A 13,781-nucleotide genomic window follows, 5' to 3' on the forward strand; every position below is an offset into this window, starting at 1 on the left:
GGCTATAAATACCAACCCCAAACCAGGTTTGAGGTATCTCTTCACAACTCTCTCACTACTACTACTATCATACTTTGCTTCCCAAGCAGACTACTGATTCTCACGCCGGAGAGTGGTAACAAGGAGCACCCCCCACCCCATCCTCCTTGTTACGAGTCACGGTTTGTTTCCTTGTGCAGGAGATAAACCGGTAGGCGATCCAGCCAGCGATCCTCGAGAGGAAGGGATTAACCCTTCTTAGCGAGACCAGTGTGTTAACCCTGCCCAGTTAACCATTGTTTCATCATTGGCGCCCACCGCTACTCTTAAGCACCTTTTTGTACCATCCCTCTCCCTCTCAAAAGATCATGTCAGATCGCATACATAACGCTACTGGGGATAATCTAAACCCCACCAACCCAGGGAATGCGGGGACCGCCCCCAGACCTAAATCCTGGCCACATTGGCACATCAGCGCAAAGGGGTCCATCTCTAACGTTCGGACACGACCTATCATAGTACGCATCTGTGATCCCTCCGGACATGGACCTTCACACCTGGTATGACCAGCAGGCAGCCCTGCTGGCCGCAACATATAACCGAGCTTGCGCTGAAGCGCAGGTACAAGCCGGGCCTACCCCGGCACGACACACACCTGCGGGTCGTATTTTACAATATGACGGCAGGGCACCCTCACGTCCAGCCTCCAGAAGCAGGCGTGAAGACCGCGGATCCTCTTACTGTGAGGTCCGCACAATAAATGAGGACGATTCCTCATATGGGTCTCGCATTAGAGGCCCAATACAAAGCCGCCTGGGCCCCCAAGGCGAGAACAGGCGGCAATCCACAGTACACCGCGGTTCCGGCATCCAAAGCCGGCTGGGACCGCTGCCCCAGTACGAAGGTTATGGTCGTACCGACCCGGACGACCATACATATTGCGGGGATTCTCTTGACACCAGTAGCAGACCGGGAGGACGCAACTATTCTCCTCCCACTCACCCCCGCAACACATACCTCCGCGCTGCAAAGCGCCCCGAGAACCAACCCTACAGGCCGAGGGCCGCGGCCGAAAACTCCAAATTCGCCCGAAGAATCGCACACGCCCATGTCACCACCACAAAATTCCCATTCAACATTGGGAAATACAATGGTTCGTCCGACCCGGACGACCACATGAATATTTTCATGGGGGCAGGGAGCAACGGCAGGTGGGACGAGCCCACCTGGTGTCATTTCTTCCCGCAGACCCTCACGGGTCTGGCCAGGGCTTGGTTCGATTCTTTGCCAGTAGGGTCACTGGTGTCATTTGAGGAACTACATGCAAAGTTCCTCGCGCATTTCAGCAAGCAGCGACGTCCCGTACGCGATACGATGGATGTCATGAATATCTATCGATGGGACGACGAATCTCTCGAAGCATTCGTCGTCCGATACAATAAAGAATGCCTGGAGATAGGCGACGTTGCCGACCAAATGGCACGAAACCACTTCATCAAAGCCGTCAGAGATGAACAGATGGTTATGACTATCTCCGGCAAAGACGGCCGACCGAAAAAATGGGAGGATGTCATGACCGCGGTCAAGACATACGCCCAGACTCAGCGGTCACTTAAACCGCACCTCACAAAAGCGCCGCCCCAAGTGGGAGGTCAGACCTCCCGCTACAAACCCAAGCGCAACAATAAGCGCAACCGGGACGCAGGGAATCGCGACAGCGATTCCAAACCGTAATTCCCGCGTACCAACCAGTTTGACGCCAGGGCAACAATTAACGCCCAACGGGATAATCGGGCGTCAAAGAAAGAGTCTCGGGACCGTAACTGGACCGAGATCACCAAGTCGCCGAGCGAAGTCCTCCTTACGGACGCGCAGACCCTGCGACCGGCCCAACCAATGAAGTCCAAGAAAAACCAAGATCTCACTCTCTATTGTGAGTATCATAAGGACTTGGGCCACACAACAAATAACTGCATCAGTCTCCGGCTGGAGATTGAGCGAGCCCTAAAGGAGGGGTAGCTGCAACACTTGTTGCCAGGTGGACACAAAGCCACCAAACGCATCACCCCCCATGGCGAGGGCACCTCCTCCGGGAAGAGGACCATGTATGTGGCCTCGACCCATATGATCAATGGAGGTAAAGGAGGGCCGCGCAAGGCGGCAAGAAGACCGGACAATGACTGGAAAGACGAGCAAGTCGTCTTCCCAAAAGTCCGAGGCGGTCCGCGCGACAGGCGCGCCGTCGTTATCACCGGCCAACTAGCTCATTACTGCACCGAGCGATTATTCATCGACCCAGGCAGTACTTCTGATATCATATACGAGCAATGCTTCAACCAGTTCGATCAGGAAGACAAAGATCGGTTGCAAGCAGTGGATTACCCGTTGGCCGGGTTCGCAGGGGAAACTGTCTTTCCCCTGGGCCAAATTACGTTTCCTGTGTGCCTTACCAGCGGAAGGCACACACTGACAGAAGAGGTAAACTTCATGGTTTTACCTCATACTTCCAAATATGACGTGCTCCTTGGGAGAGAATCCCAAGGTGATTTCAACATGATTACGTCCGTACCCCATTCTACAATCGGTTTCCCAACCGAAACAGGGTTGCCATAATCTATGCACGTCGCGAAGTTATGACGTCGGACAAACTGCGTCCGACCAAGATAGCAAGGCCAACCCCCAACAACCAACCAGAAAAATGGGTCCTCAACGCAAAGTACCCAGAGCAAAAGGTAACATTGGGCCATGCCTTGTCCCCCAACACCAAAGCGCACCTGAAACAGCTGCTCTTCAGAAACCAAGATATTTTTGCGTGGGCACCCGCAGACATGACCGGGGTCCCACGCGACATTGCGCAGCATTTCTTGAATACCTTACCAGGTATCAAGCCAGTGATCCAAGGCCAACGCCACCTTGGATCCGCAAAAAACCAGGCGATGCGTGAGCAGGTCGAAGAACTGCTCTCCGCAGGCATCCTGCGGGAAGTCAAGTACCAGACTTGGTTGTCCAACCCGGTCATGGTAGAAAAACCATCCGGGGGCTGGCGCATGTGTGTCGATTACAAAGACCTCAACAAAGCATGTCCCAAGGATTGTTACGCACTTCCAGAAATGGACGAAAAGGTCGATAACTTCGCACCATTTCGATGGAAGTGCTTCCTCAATTGTTACAAAGGCTATCATCAGGTACAGATGGCAATCGAGGACGAAGACAAAACGGCATTCCGCACCCCTACAGGAAATTACTGCTATACAAAATGCCGTTTGGGTTGCGCAACGCGGGCGCAACCTATCAAAAACTGATGAACGACATTTTCCGCGGGCAAATCAGCAAAAGTGTTGAAATCTACATGGACGACTTGGTCGTCATGAGCATGGAAGAGGATACCATGCTCGCTGATATTGAAAGAACATTCCAAACTCTGCGAAGCGTCAATATGAAGCTCAATCCAGGGAAATGCTCGTTTGGAATGGAAGAAGGAAAATTCCTTGGATTCATCGTAACCAAAGATGGATTCAAGGTAAACCCGGAAAAAGTTCAGGCGATCGACCGCATGCCATCGCCTTCAACAATGAAAGAGATGCAACGACTAGCCGGCAGGCTAGCCGCACTAAATAGATTCTTAGCCAACCATGCAGCTAAATCTTATCCTTTCATTAAGACCCTGCGGAACTGTCTAAAGAAAGAACAATTTCAGTGGACCGCAGAGGCTGAAGATGCCTTCCGGGAAATGAAGGAATGTTTGATACAACTCCCAACCCTAACCGCACCACGCAAAGACGAACCACTTATATTATACCTATCCGCCGCAGACAATGCGGTGGGTGCGGTACTAATAGTGGAGCGGGAGGGAGTTCAAACACCCATCTACTACATCAGCAAAATGCTCAACGACCCAGAAACAAGATATTCAATAATGGAAAAGTTGGTACTAGCACTAGTACACGCATCAAGACGGTTGCGACTCTACTTCGCAAATCACGTCATTACGGTGTTAACCAACTACAGGATTGGCCCGATCCTATCCAAACCTGACATCTCTGGGAGGTTAGCAAAATGGGCAATCGAGCTGGGCACACTCACGCTAAACTACAGGCCGCACCCCGCAATTAAAGGCCAGGTCCTGGCTGATTTCGTCGCCGAGGTACCGGGAAATCACATCCAAGAATGCGAACAAGAACAAAACCCTGCACCACCGCCACCTTCTTCCGAAATATGGGCACTTTTTACCGATGGTGCGTCCAACGAAGAAGGTGCGGGCGCAGGTCTGCGACTCGTCAGCCCCGACGGCCAGGAGCTTACCTATGCAATCCGCCTCGATTTCAAAAGCACAAATAACGAGGCAGAGTATGAAGCTCTATTGGCAGGGCTACGTCTAGCAGTTAAGCTCGACGTGCAACATTTGGAAGCACACGTCGACTCCTTGTTAGTTGCAGGTCAGGTGCGCGGTGACTACACCGCAAAAGGGGATATCATGATCCTCTACCTCGAGCAAGCCTTGCAACTAAAATCAAAATTCACTTCCTTCAATATCCGTCATATCAACAGAAGTGAAAACAAATCCGCGGACGCACTGTCAAAACTCGCGTCCACCAGCTTCCAACACTTGGCAAAGGAGATACGCATTGAAATTCTGCAGAATCCATCAGTACCCCTGCGCCAAGTGAACGTCATCCAGTATGGTACAACATCCTGGATGACACCGATCATTGCATACTTACAATCAGGTGTGACTCCCGAAAGCAAGTCTGAGGCACACAAGTTGCAATACAAAGCGTGCCATTAACAATTGGGAGACGGTATCCTATACCGCAAGTCATACCTGGGCCCACTCCTACGCTGCGTTGACCTCCCAGATGACACATACCTCATCAGAGAGATACACGAGGGAATGTGCGGCATACACGCAGGACCACACATGGTAGTGGCAAAAATCATGAATGCTGGGTATTACTGGCCCGGCATGCACCTGGATGCCGTCAAAGAATTGCGCAAGTGTATTAATTGCCAACGGCATGCCCCCAAGACCTTGCGCCCCAAGAACAACTTAATCCCGGTCACCACCGCATGGCCCTTTCAGAAATGGGCAATCGATGTGGTCGGACCATTCCCAGACGCACCAGGAGCAGTCAAGTTTATCATAGTAGCCGTCGATTATTTCACAAAATGGGTAGAGGCAAAACCGCTTGCCTCCACCACTGCTATGATAACAAGGAAATTCATTTGGGAACACATCATCTGCCGTTTCGGTCTACCAATGTGCATCGTTACCGATAACGGCACCAACTTTGCTGCTGACGAATTTCAAAAATGGCTAGAAGAACTACATATTGAACATATATTCTCCTCCGTGGCACACCCGCAAGGAAATGGCCAAGTCGAGAGTATCAACAAAAGTTTAGTCGAAGGCATCAAAGCAAGGTTGGGAACAGCCAGGCGTGGCTGGGTCGATGAACTCCCAAGCATCTTATGGGCTCACCGAACAAGCCCAAAAACTAGCAACGGGGAGACACCCTTCAGCCTGGTATACGGCTCAGAAGCGGTAATCCCCGCGGAAGTAGGGCTTCCTTCACCTAGAATGTTGGCTATCAACAGAATAGCCAACGATGAAGTACGCAGACTTGACTTAGACCTCCTAGAAGAAAGGCGCGAAAACGTTGCCATCAATGAGGCCAAGTACAAAACCAAGCTTGAAAAATACTACAATTCACGCGTGCGGGTTTGTACATTTAACCCGGGAGACTACGTCCTGCGCGATAACGAAGCATCTAACGCTGAGCGCCCAGGAAAACTCGCCCCCAAGTGGGAAGGACCCTACCTCATCAAAGAGGTCTTGGGCAAAGGCGCATATAAATTACAAACGTTAGAAGGCGAAACTATCGCACGCACATGGAATGCACAACAGCTTAGACGCTGCTACATGTAAGCCATGTTTTTTACATTTTCATGTAACCTATCGGGCCGCAGGCCATTTGCAAATAAATAATCGAGCAATTCAATGCAATATTGTTTGTTACTACTATTACAAATGCGTGTTCCACTTTGCGGTATCCGCAAAAACAGATTGGCAAAATCTTCATTCGCGATACCCACACTAAGTGCTAACCACACACAAATATTGTAATGGGCAAGCAAAGGCAAAACATTAAGTGTCTATCTGTCACACCCCAACCGATGGCGGAATCATCGGGGCGCTGCACTGAGCGAAACAGATTGTCCAGAAGTTTCCACAACAACTATTATATAAATTTTAGTTTAAATGACACGTCCCATACCTTGTCCCAAATAAATAACAAGTTATCACAGAAAGCAACAAGACAAGTAATTCCGTTCCGACAACTCAGATTTAATGATCACAGACAAATGTTTATTGTTTCTAGACTCCCTAGCCTTGATTTCATCACCATGCACCTAAGCATCCTAGCAACTTAAGCACCTGTCACATACGTTAAAATAAAGTCAATACATATAATGTAAAGGTGAGCATACAAGTTTGATAATAGCATATAGAGTTCGAATAGTTTACGCATAACCAGCACGTACACAGATAGCAATGATGCATGTAAATTATCGACATGGACCTATCAATACCAGTGTTTGCGGGTTGACTGTCCGAGACAGTTCGCAATACATGATCACCACCGTAAATCATGCAAGTTGATTGTCCTTAGCAACCCCCGTGTGAACGGGTGCTGAGTCCAAACTATAGTACTATGTTGCTAAGGCAGGTAGACAACTTTCCACGTGTAAACATAATAACGAGCATACATTTAATCATGTAATACATGCAATCGGTTAGCGTTCAAATAGTTTGTATAGTGTGTTCGATGTGATTTTGATAAGTAACGTATGTAACACCCAAAAGTGCTAAAGCAAAAAGGGTTCGAGTATACTCACAGTGATTGATTATGGATTGAAGGGAGTGCTGAGAGTAAGATTAGCCTGAATAGTTCGATAGCACAACAATGAGTAACGTGGAAAGTAAACAAGTGGGAATGGATCGAATAGGCTGGTCGATCGAACGGCAGGTTCGATCGGACGGCCTGTTCGATCGGCTGGTATATCCGATTGGACAGTCCCGATCGATCGGCCGGTTGGCTCGATCGGCCAGTTGGCTCGATCGGCTGGACCATTCGAGTGGATTGTTTCTTCCTCTTGTGTTTGTGTTTGAGGATTTGAACTTTTGAAGTTTTCATTGCAGCGTTTAAGAACACTGAAGTGTTCCTACCTTTCAAGTCGATCGATCGAGCGGTTCGCTCGATCGGCTAGCTCACTCGATCGACTAGCTCACTCAATCGGATAGGAATTTCAGAAGTGGTCCTTAACTGAATGTCACTCGATCGAACAGTCTGTTCGATCGGCTGGCATTCCCTACTACGAACGAGTTGTGAAAACGATTAAGTGTTGTACCGTAGTATCTCATGATCCGTACAGTAATGTTTACCAATCGAGTGACATGTTCGATCGAACACTACTTCGTCAATGCTATACCTTATGAAATTTTGAAAGTGTGGGACCTTGTGCTAGCCGATCGGCTGGCCCGGTCGATCGGCTGGCATGTCCGATCGGCTGGGCTGTTCGAACAGCCTAGCCGTTCGGCCAGCATTTCTGACCTGGTCGGCCTTTCGTCTAACACTTGGCTGTTTGTTTATTTGTCATTCTTTCAAGGTATCTTGTCAACGTGTTGAACTATGATAACCCTCGTTCCTACTTGTTCCCTTGGCTCGAACAGGAATCACCCGAGTCCGGCCGGTGAACGGTTCAGAATGTCGGTTTGGAGTTTAACCCGAAATCGGTGAACCTTGTTCGTAGAACCCAAATCTTGAACCCTTTTAACTATTTGAATGATTAGTTAGCCGGTTCAAGCTCCGTTTCTATTGATTGAAGGCATTGAGTGTAAAAAAGTTGAAAGAAAGTTGGAAATCCTTCTTTCAATCCCTTACACCATGAAAATGTTTAGATCTATGATGGATCTTAACTTGTTTATGTGGAAATCGGTTAGATCTAAGCTATTCACGGTTGAATGATGCCAAAGTTTGAAGTTCTTCAAGAACACCATGATGACATCACCCAAGAACACTTAGATCTTGGTGATTTCATGGTTAGAATTCAGGTTTTGAAAGATAGAAAGGTGTAGAATCAGGTAATGATAAAAAACGTACAAGAATTAGAGTGAAAACTTACCGAGATTGAGAGAAATCTGAGAAAAGGTGAAGAAGATAGCTGGTTCGGTCAGAGCTTTCCAAAAGTGGAAAGTATGACAATGACAGCCCTATTTATAGGCTTCCAAAAGGGGAAAGTGGCAGCCGATCGGCTGGGAGCTCCGATCGAGTGGGCTGCTCGATCGGCTGGCAAGGTGCGAGCCGATCGGCTAGCCTGTTCGATCAGGATGCTTCCTGTTCGATCCGCCACGCACTTCGAGTATTTTAAGACGATTTTCGACGTTTCGATTTTGATGGACGATGATACGAATACAATAGAGTTCCTAGTCAAATTACTTTTAATCCCAACTACTATATCTAACATACAATCTCCTATAAGTCACGTTTCGATGTCGGTTTCGATTGAGTTCGATTGCTTTTCGAGTTTCAATTTGATTTTCGATTGATTTGCTTGAATACCACACCAAACATAAAGTAAACACGCACAAGTAACACATAAGGCACACACACATGTATAACAATACCATAATTCGCATAATTCGAGTCTCGTGTTCGATTGATTGTTAGATCGGTTTGATTGCTGATTAGGTTAACTTTGTCGCATTGTTACTTCCTATCATTCACAGTCGTAGATCGTTTCGCATTAAAACACATTCGATTACTTCGATTCTTGCTGATTACAACACTTACTCCACATAATACAACTAAAATATAAAATCGACTATCTACAGTCAAAGAAAGTCAAAGTTGACTTGGACTTTGACTTTGACTTTGACATTCGAAAACACGGGGTGTTACAGCCTCCCCTTGTTTAGGGAATTTCGTCCCGAAATTAGGCTCGAAGGCTACACAACACCGTGATTTACCAATTTGATGCTTCAGATCTATTTATTTAAACAACTGCGGGTACTTAGCCTTCATGTCGCTTTCGAGTTCCTAAGTGAACTCCGCGCCTCGTTTGCCTGCCCATCGGACCTTCACGATCGGGATGCGAGAGTGCCTGAGTTGCTTGGTTTGGCGATCCATGATCTCGACAGGCTTTTCCACGAAGTGTAACGTTTCGTTGACCTGAAGATCCTCGAGTGGTACGATTAGATAATGATCAGCAAGGCATTTTCGGAGGTTAGAGACGTGGAAAGTCGGGTGGACATTACTAAGTTCCTCCGGTAATTCGAGTCTGTAGGCGACTTTTCCGATTCTTTCCAGAATCCTAAAAGGTCCAACATATCGAGGCGCGAGCTTCCCTTTCTTGCCGAATCGTACTACACCCTTCCAAGGTGATACCTTTAGGAGTACGTAGTCACCAACTTCGAATTCAAGGGGCTTGCGTCTTTTATCGGCGTAACTTTTCTGTCTGTTCCGAGCTTTCACCAAGTTGTCTCGAATCTGGTGGATTTTGTCAGTCGTTTCTTGTAGAATCTCGGGACCGGTTAGTTGTGAGTGATCGATCTCGTGCCACACAATAGGCGATCGACATCTTCTACCATACAAAGCTTCGAAAGGTGCCATTTGAATGCTGGCATGATAGCTGTTATTGTACGAGAATTCGACCAACGGCAGGTGTTTATTCCAACTACCACCAAAATCTATAACACACGCTCGGAGCATGTCTTCCAGAGTACGGATCGTTCTTTCAGTCTGTCCATCGGTTTGAGGGTGGAATGCAGTACTCAGATTAAGCGACGTACCAAGGGCCGCTTGAAATGTTTCCCACAATCGCGAAGTGAACCGAGCGTCATGATCTGAAATGATGTCACGAGGCGTACCATGATTACGAATGATCTCGTCGGTGTAGATTTGGGCTAGTCGTTCCACCTTGTAGTCTTCTCGTATTGGCAAAAAGTGGGCTGACTTCGTTAGACGATCAACTATGACCCAAATACTGTCGTGACCTGATGGCGTGGGCGGGAGCTTTGTTATGAAATGCATAGCTATGCTCTCCTGGTACATCTTGTCCGCACCGGGATGAATGGAATATCGGGACTTGTGGGCTTCGTTCATGATAATCTTTCACAAATCGGTCCGCTTAGGGATCCAAATTCGGTCCAGATAATAGAATATCCCATCTGGTTTGCTTACTAACTGAGCTCCATCGTGATAGATCCTTTCTTTCTTCAATGTACGCTCGTTAAAGCAAGCATGTTGGGCTTCGCGGATAAGGGTTTCGAGGTTGTGCTGGGCTTGGATGTTTCGAGTACTGAGCACGTAACTCTTTCTGCTGAGCGCGTCAGCAACCACATTCGCCTTGCCTGGGTGATAACGAATCTCACAGTCGTAATCATTGAGAAATTCTACCCATCGGCGTTGACGCATATTAAGCTCTCTCTGATTAGAGATGTGTTGTAAACTCCTGTGATCAGTGTAGATCGTACACTTAGTGCCATACAGGTAGTGTCGCCAAATCTTCAATGCAAAGACAACTGCGCCTAGCTCGAGGTCATGGGTTGTATAGTTCTTCTCGTGGATCTTGAGCTGACGAGATGCGTAGGCTATAACCTTGTCTCACTGCATGAGAACACAACCGAGACCAAGGTTAGAAGCATCACAGTAGACAATGAAGTTGTCGCTTCCGTCGGGCAGTGTAAGAATCGGTGCGTTGCACAGCATATGCTTGAGGGTTTGAAAGGCAGTCTCTTGTGCGTTTCCCCACACAAAAGGCTTGTCCTTCTGCGTAAGAGCAGTAAGTGGCACAGCGATCTTGGAGAATCCTTCAATAAATCGTCGATAATAGCCCGCTAGTCCGAGAAAAGAACGAACTTCTGACGGGTTCTTAGGCGTAATCCAGCTTTTGACAGCTTCAATCTTCGCAGGATCGACATGGATACCCCGACTATTCACTATGTGACCCAGAAATTGAACCTCCTCCAACCAGAATTCGCACTTGGAGAACTTGGCATAGAGTTGGTTACCCTGGAGTAACTCGAGAACCAAACGTAGATGTTGCGCGTGTTTGGCTTTCGATTTGGAATAAATCAAGACATCGTCGATGAACACGATGACGAAACGGTCAAGGTATGGCTTACACACGCGATTCATCAGATCCATGAAAACCGCGGGTGCGTTGGTTAAACCAAAGGGCATAACAACAAATTCGTAATGGCCATAACGGGTTCGAAAAGCGGTTTTAGGAATGTCTTCCTCCTGAATCCGTAGCTGATGATATCCTGAACGTAGATCGATCTTAGAGAAGCATGCTGCACCTTGTAGTTGATCAAACAAATCGTCAATTCGGGGCAAGGGGTATCGGTTCCTAATGGTTAGCTTATTCAATTCCCGATAGTCGATGCACATCCGGAACGACCCGTCCTTCTTTTTGACGAAAAGGACTGGCGCGCCCCAAGGAGAGGTGCTTGGGCGAATAAAGCCTTTTTCGAGTAATTCCTGGAGTTGATTCGAGAGTTCCCTCATCTCGGATGGTGCGAGTCGATAAGGGGCTTTGGCAACGGGGTTAGCTCCCGGAACGAGGTCGATACGAAAGTCGATATCTCGACTTGGTGGTAGTCCGAGAAGATCGTCAGGGAACACCTGAGGAAATTCACGAACCACTGGAACATCCTTGACTTCAACTTTCTTTTTCTTTCCCTTCTCCGCTACTACGATGTTGGCCAGAAAGGCTCGGTATTCCTTGCGGAGATACTTGCTGGCTTGAATGCACGACATAAGCTTGAGACCTTTCGATGCTGTTTCACCGTATACACATAGGAGATCACCATTCGCGAGCGAGAATCGAATCATCTTTTCAAAGCACACAACTTCAGCATGGTTTTCACGAAGAAAATCCATGCCTATTATGACGTCAAAACTTCCGAGTTGCATCGGAATAAGGTCGATTGGGAAGATGTGATTGTTGAGTTCGAGAGTACAATCACGGAGTACTGAATTAACGGCAATAGTTCTCCCTGTAGCAACTTCGAATTCGAATGACGAGGATAGATAAGAGCGCTTACGACTAAGGAGCTTCTCGAATTCAAATGACACAAAGCAGTTATCGGCTCCAGTATCAAACAAACATGATGCATAAATACCATTCACAAGGAACGTACCATTAACCACGTTGTTATCCGCCTGAGCCTGGCGGGCATTGATGTTGAAGGTTCGGGCATGGGCTGCTTGCTGCTGTTGCTGAGGCTGCTGTTGTTGCTGTTGCTGCTGGGGCTCTTGCTTGACTACCCTGTTCGGGCATCTGTTGGCAAAGTGGTTAGGGTCACCACATGCAAAGCAGACTCGAGCATTGACTGCTGGTGCTGGAGCTGCTGGTTGGCCTTGAGGAGCAGGGAGTAGAGCTTGGTTGGCAGTAGCTGGAGCTGGGGCTTGACGAGGACCATAGCGGCAGTTCGCAGTGAAATGACCGTACAGGTTGCAGTGAGCGCAAAAACGACAAACTAGGCCCACTGGATGATGATACGAACATGTCGGGCAGAGTGGGTGAGGGCCTGTGTATGCACGCTTTGCTGGCGGTGCATTGATCACTGGAGCTGAGCGCTGGTACTGCTGCTGCTGAGCTAGTACAGATTGTAGGGGAGAAGCGGTGGTTACGGCAGCACAGCTCTTGTTGCTGGAGCTGTTGTTGTTGTTGTTCTTCTTCTTCCTTCTTGAAGACTTGGAGGATTGAGCAGATGGGTCGGTGTGTGTTGCAGTGGCTTGATGCAGAGACTTGGTTTGCTTATCCCAGAAACCAGACTTGACTCGCTTGTCGTTGATCTCAGCGGCGAGTAGGTAGGTTTCTTCGATCGTTGCTGGCTTGGCGGCGTGAACAAAGTCGGCTACACAGTCAGGTAGGGCTCGGATGTACTTCTTGATGGCTTGATCGGAGGTCTTGACTTGATCAGGACAGATAATGCTAAGCTGCTTGAAGCGAGCAGTGAGAGCAGCGTTGTCTCCATCCTTCTGCTTGATTCCCTAGAACTCGTCCTCCAGCTTTTGGCGCTCATGAGGAGGGCAGAATTCTTCGATCATAATCGCTTCAACTCCTTCCATGATAGCCCGTAAGCTGCATCATTTGCGCGCTTGTTTCGTTCGGCCGTCCACCAGTCTAGAGCACGGGACTGGAAGACGCCTGTAGCGTTGAGAGTACGGAGATGCTTAGGACATCCGCTCTGGCGCAGAGTGACTTCGACCGAGTCGAACCAGTGAAACATGGCTGTTGGACCATCTTCGCCAGTGAACTCCTTTGGTCCACATGCTTTGAACTGCTTAAAGCTGAAAGCAGCCTTGCTCGAATCCTTGGGATTTCAGCTCGTGATTCTTCGGACGACTTGCTAGCGTTTTCGTACACCTCACTCACAGCTTTCGCCACAGTTTTGGAGATAATGGCAGCGAGACGTCTGTCCCTCTTTTCCTGGCGGGTAAGTGGGGCTCGGGGTCGGGATCCAGACGATGACATGGTCTGCATTAGACATCGTCACGAGTCTCAACACAACGAAATCGAATCTCACCTCACACGTCCACTACTATCTAAAGCTTAGAATCACGTCAAAATATGTATCACATAAACGCATAAGCACATAACCACAGATACACATAAGCACAGAAGCACCTAGAACACAGAAGCACAGAAGCACAAAACACAGACACACGTAAATTTCCTAGGCATTTAGTCACTGAGGTAGTCAGAAAACAGAAACCTATCCTTCAAAGCTC

At 48.2% G+C, this 13,781-nt stretch overlaps 1 protein-coding gene across 1 annotated transcript; it reads left to right on the top strand.

Annotated features, from left to right (window-relative positions):
* Positions 1–1,155: 1,155 nt before the first annotated feature.
* On the top strand, positions 1,156–1,713 carry LOC110929063. Its single transcript, XM_022172163.1, has one exon. It carries the CDS (start codon positions 1,156–1,158, stop codon positions 1,711–1,713), a length of 558 nt encoding a protein of 185 aa, XP_022027855.1.
* Positions 1,714–13,781: the final 12,068 nt, after the last annotated feature.

The sequence above is a fragment of the Helianthus annuus genome, chromosome 1, assembly GCF_002127325.2.
Source record: "Helianthus annuus cultivar XRQ/B chromosome 1, HanXRQr2.0-SUNRISE, whole genome shotgun sequence".
NCBI classification, from domain to species: Eukaryota; Viridiplantae; Streptophyta; class Magnoliopsida; order Asterales; family Asteraceae; genus Helianthus; species Helianthus annuus.

Excerpts from the sequence above, each read along its gene's own strand:
- LOC110929063 (XM_022172163.1), top strand. The coding sequence starts at position 1,156 with ATGAATATTTTCATGGGGGCAGGGAGCAACGGCAGGTGGGACGAGCCC.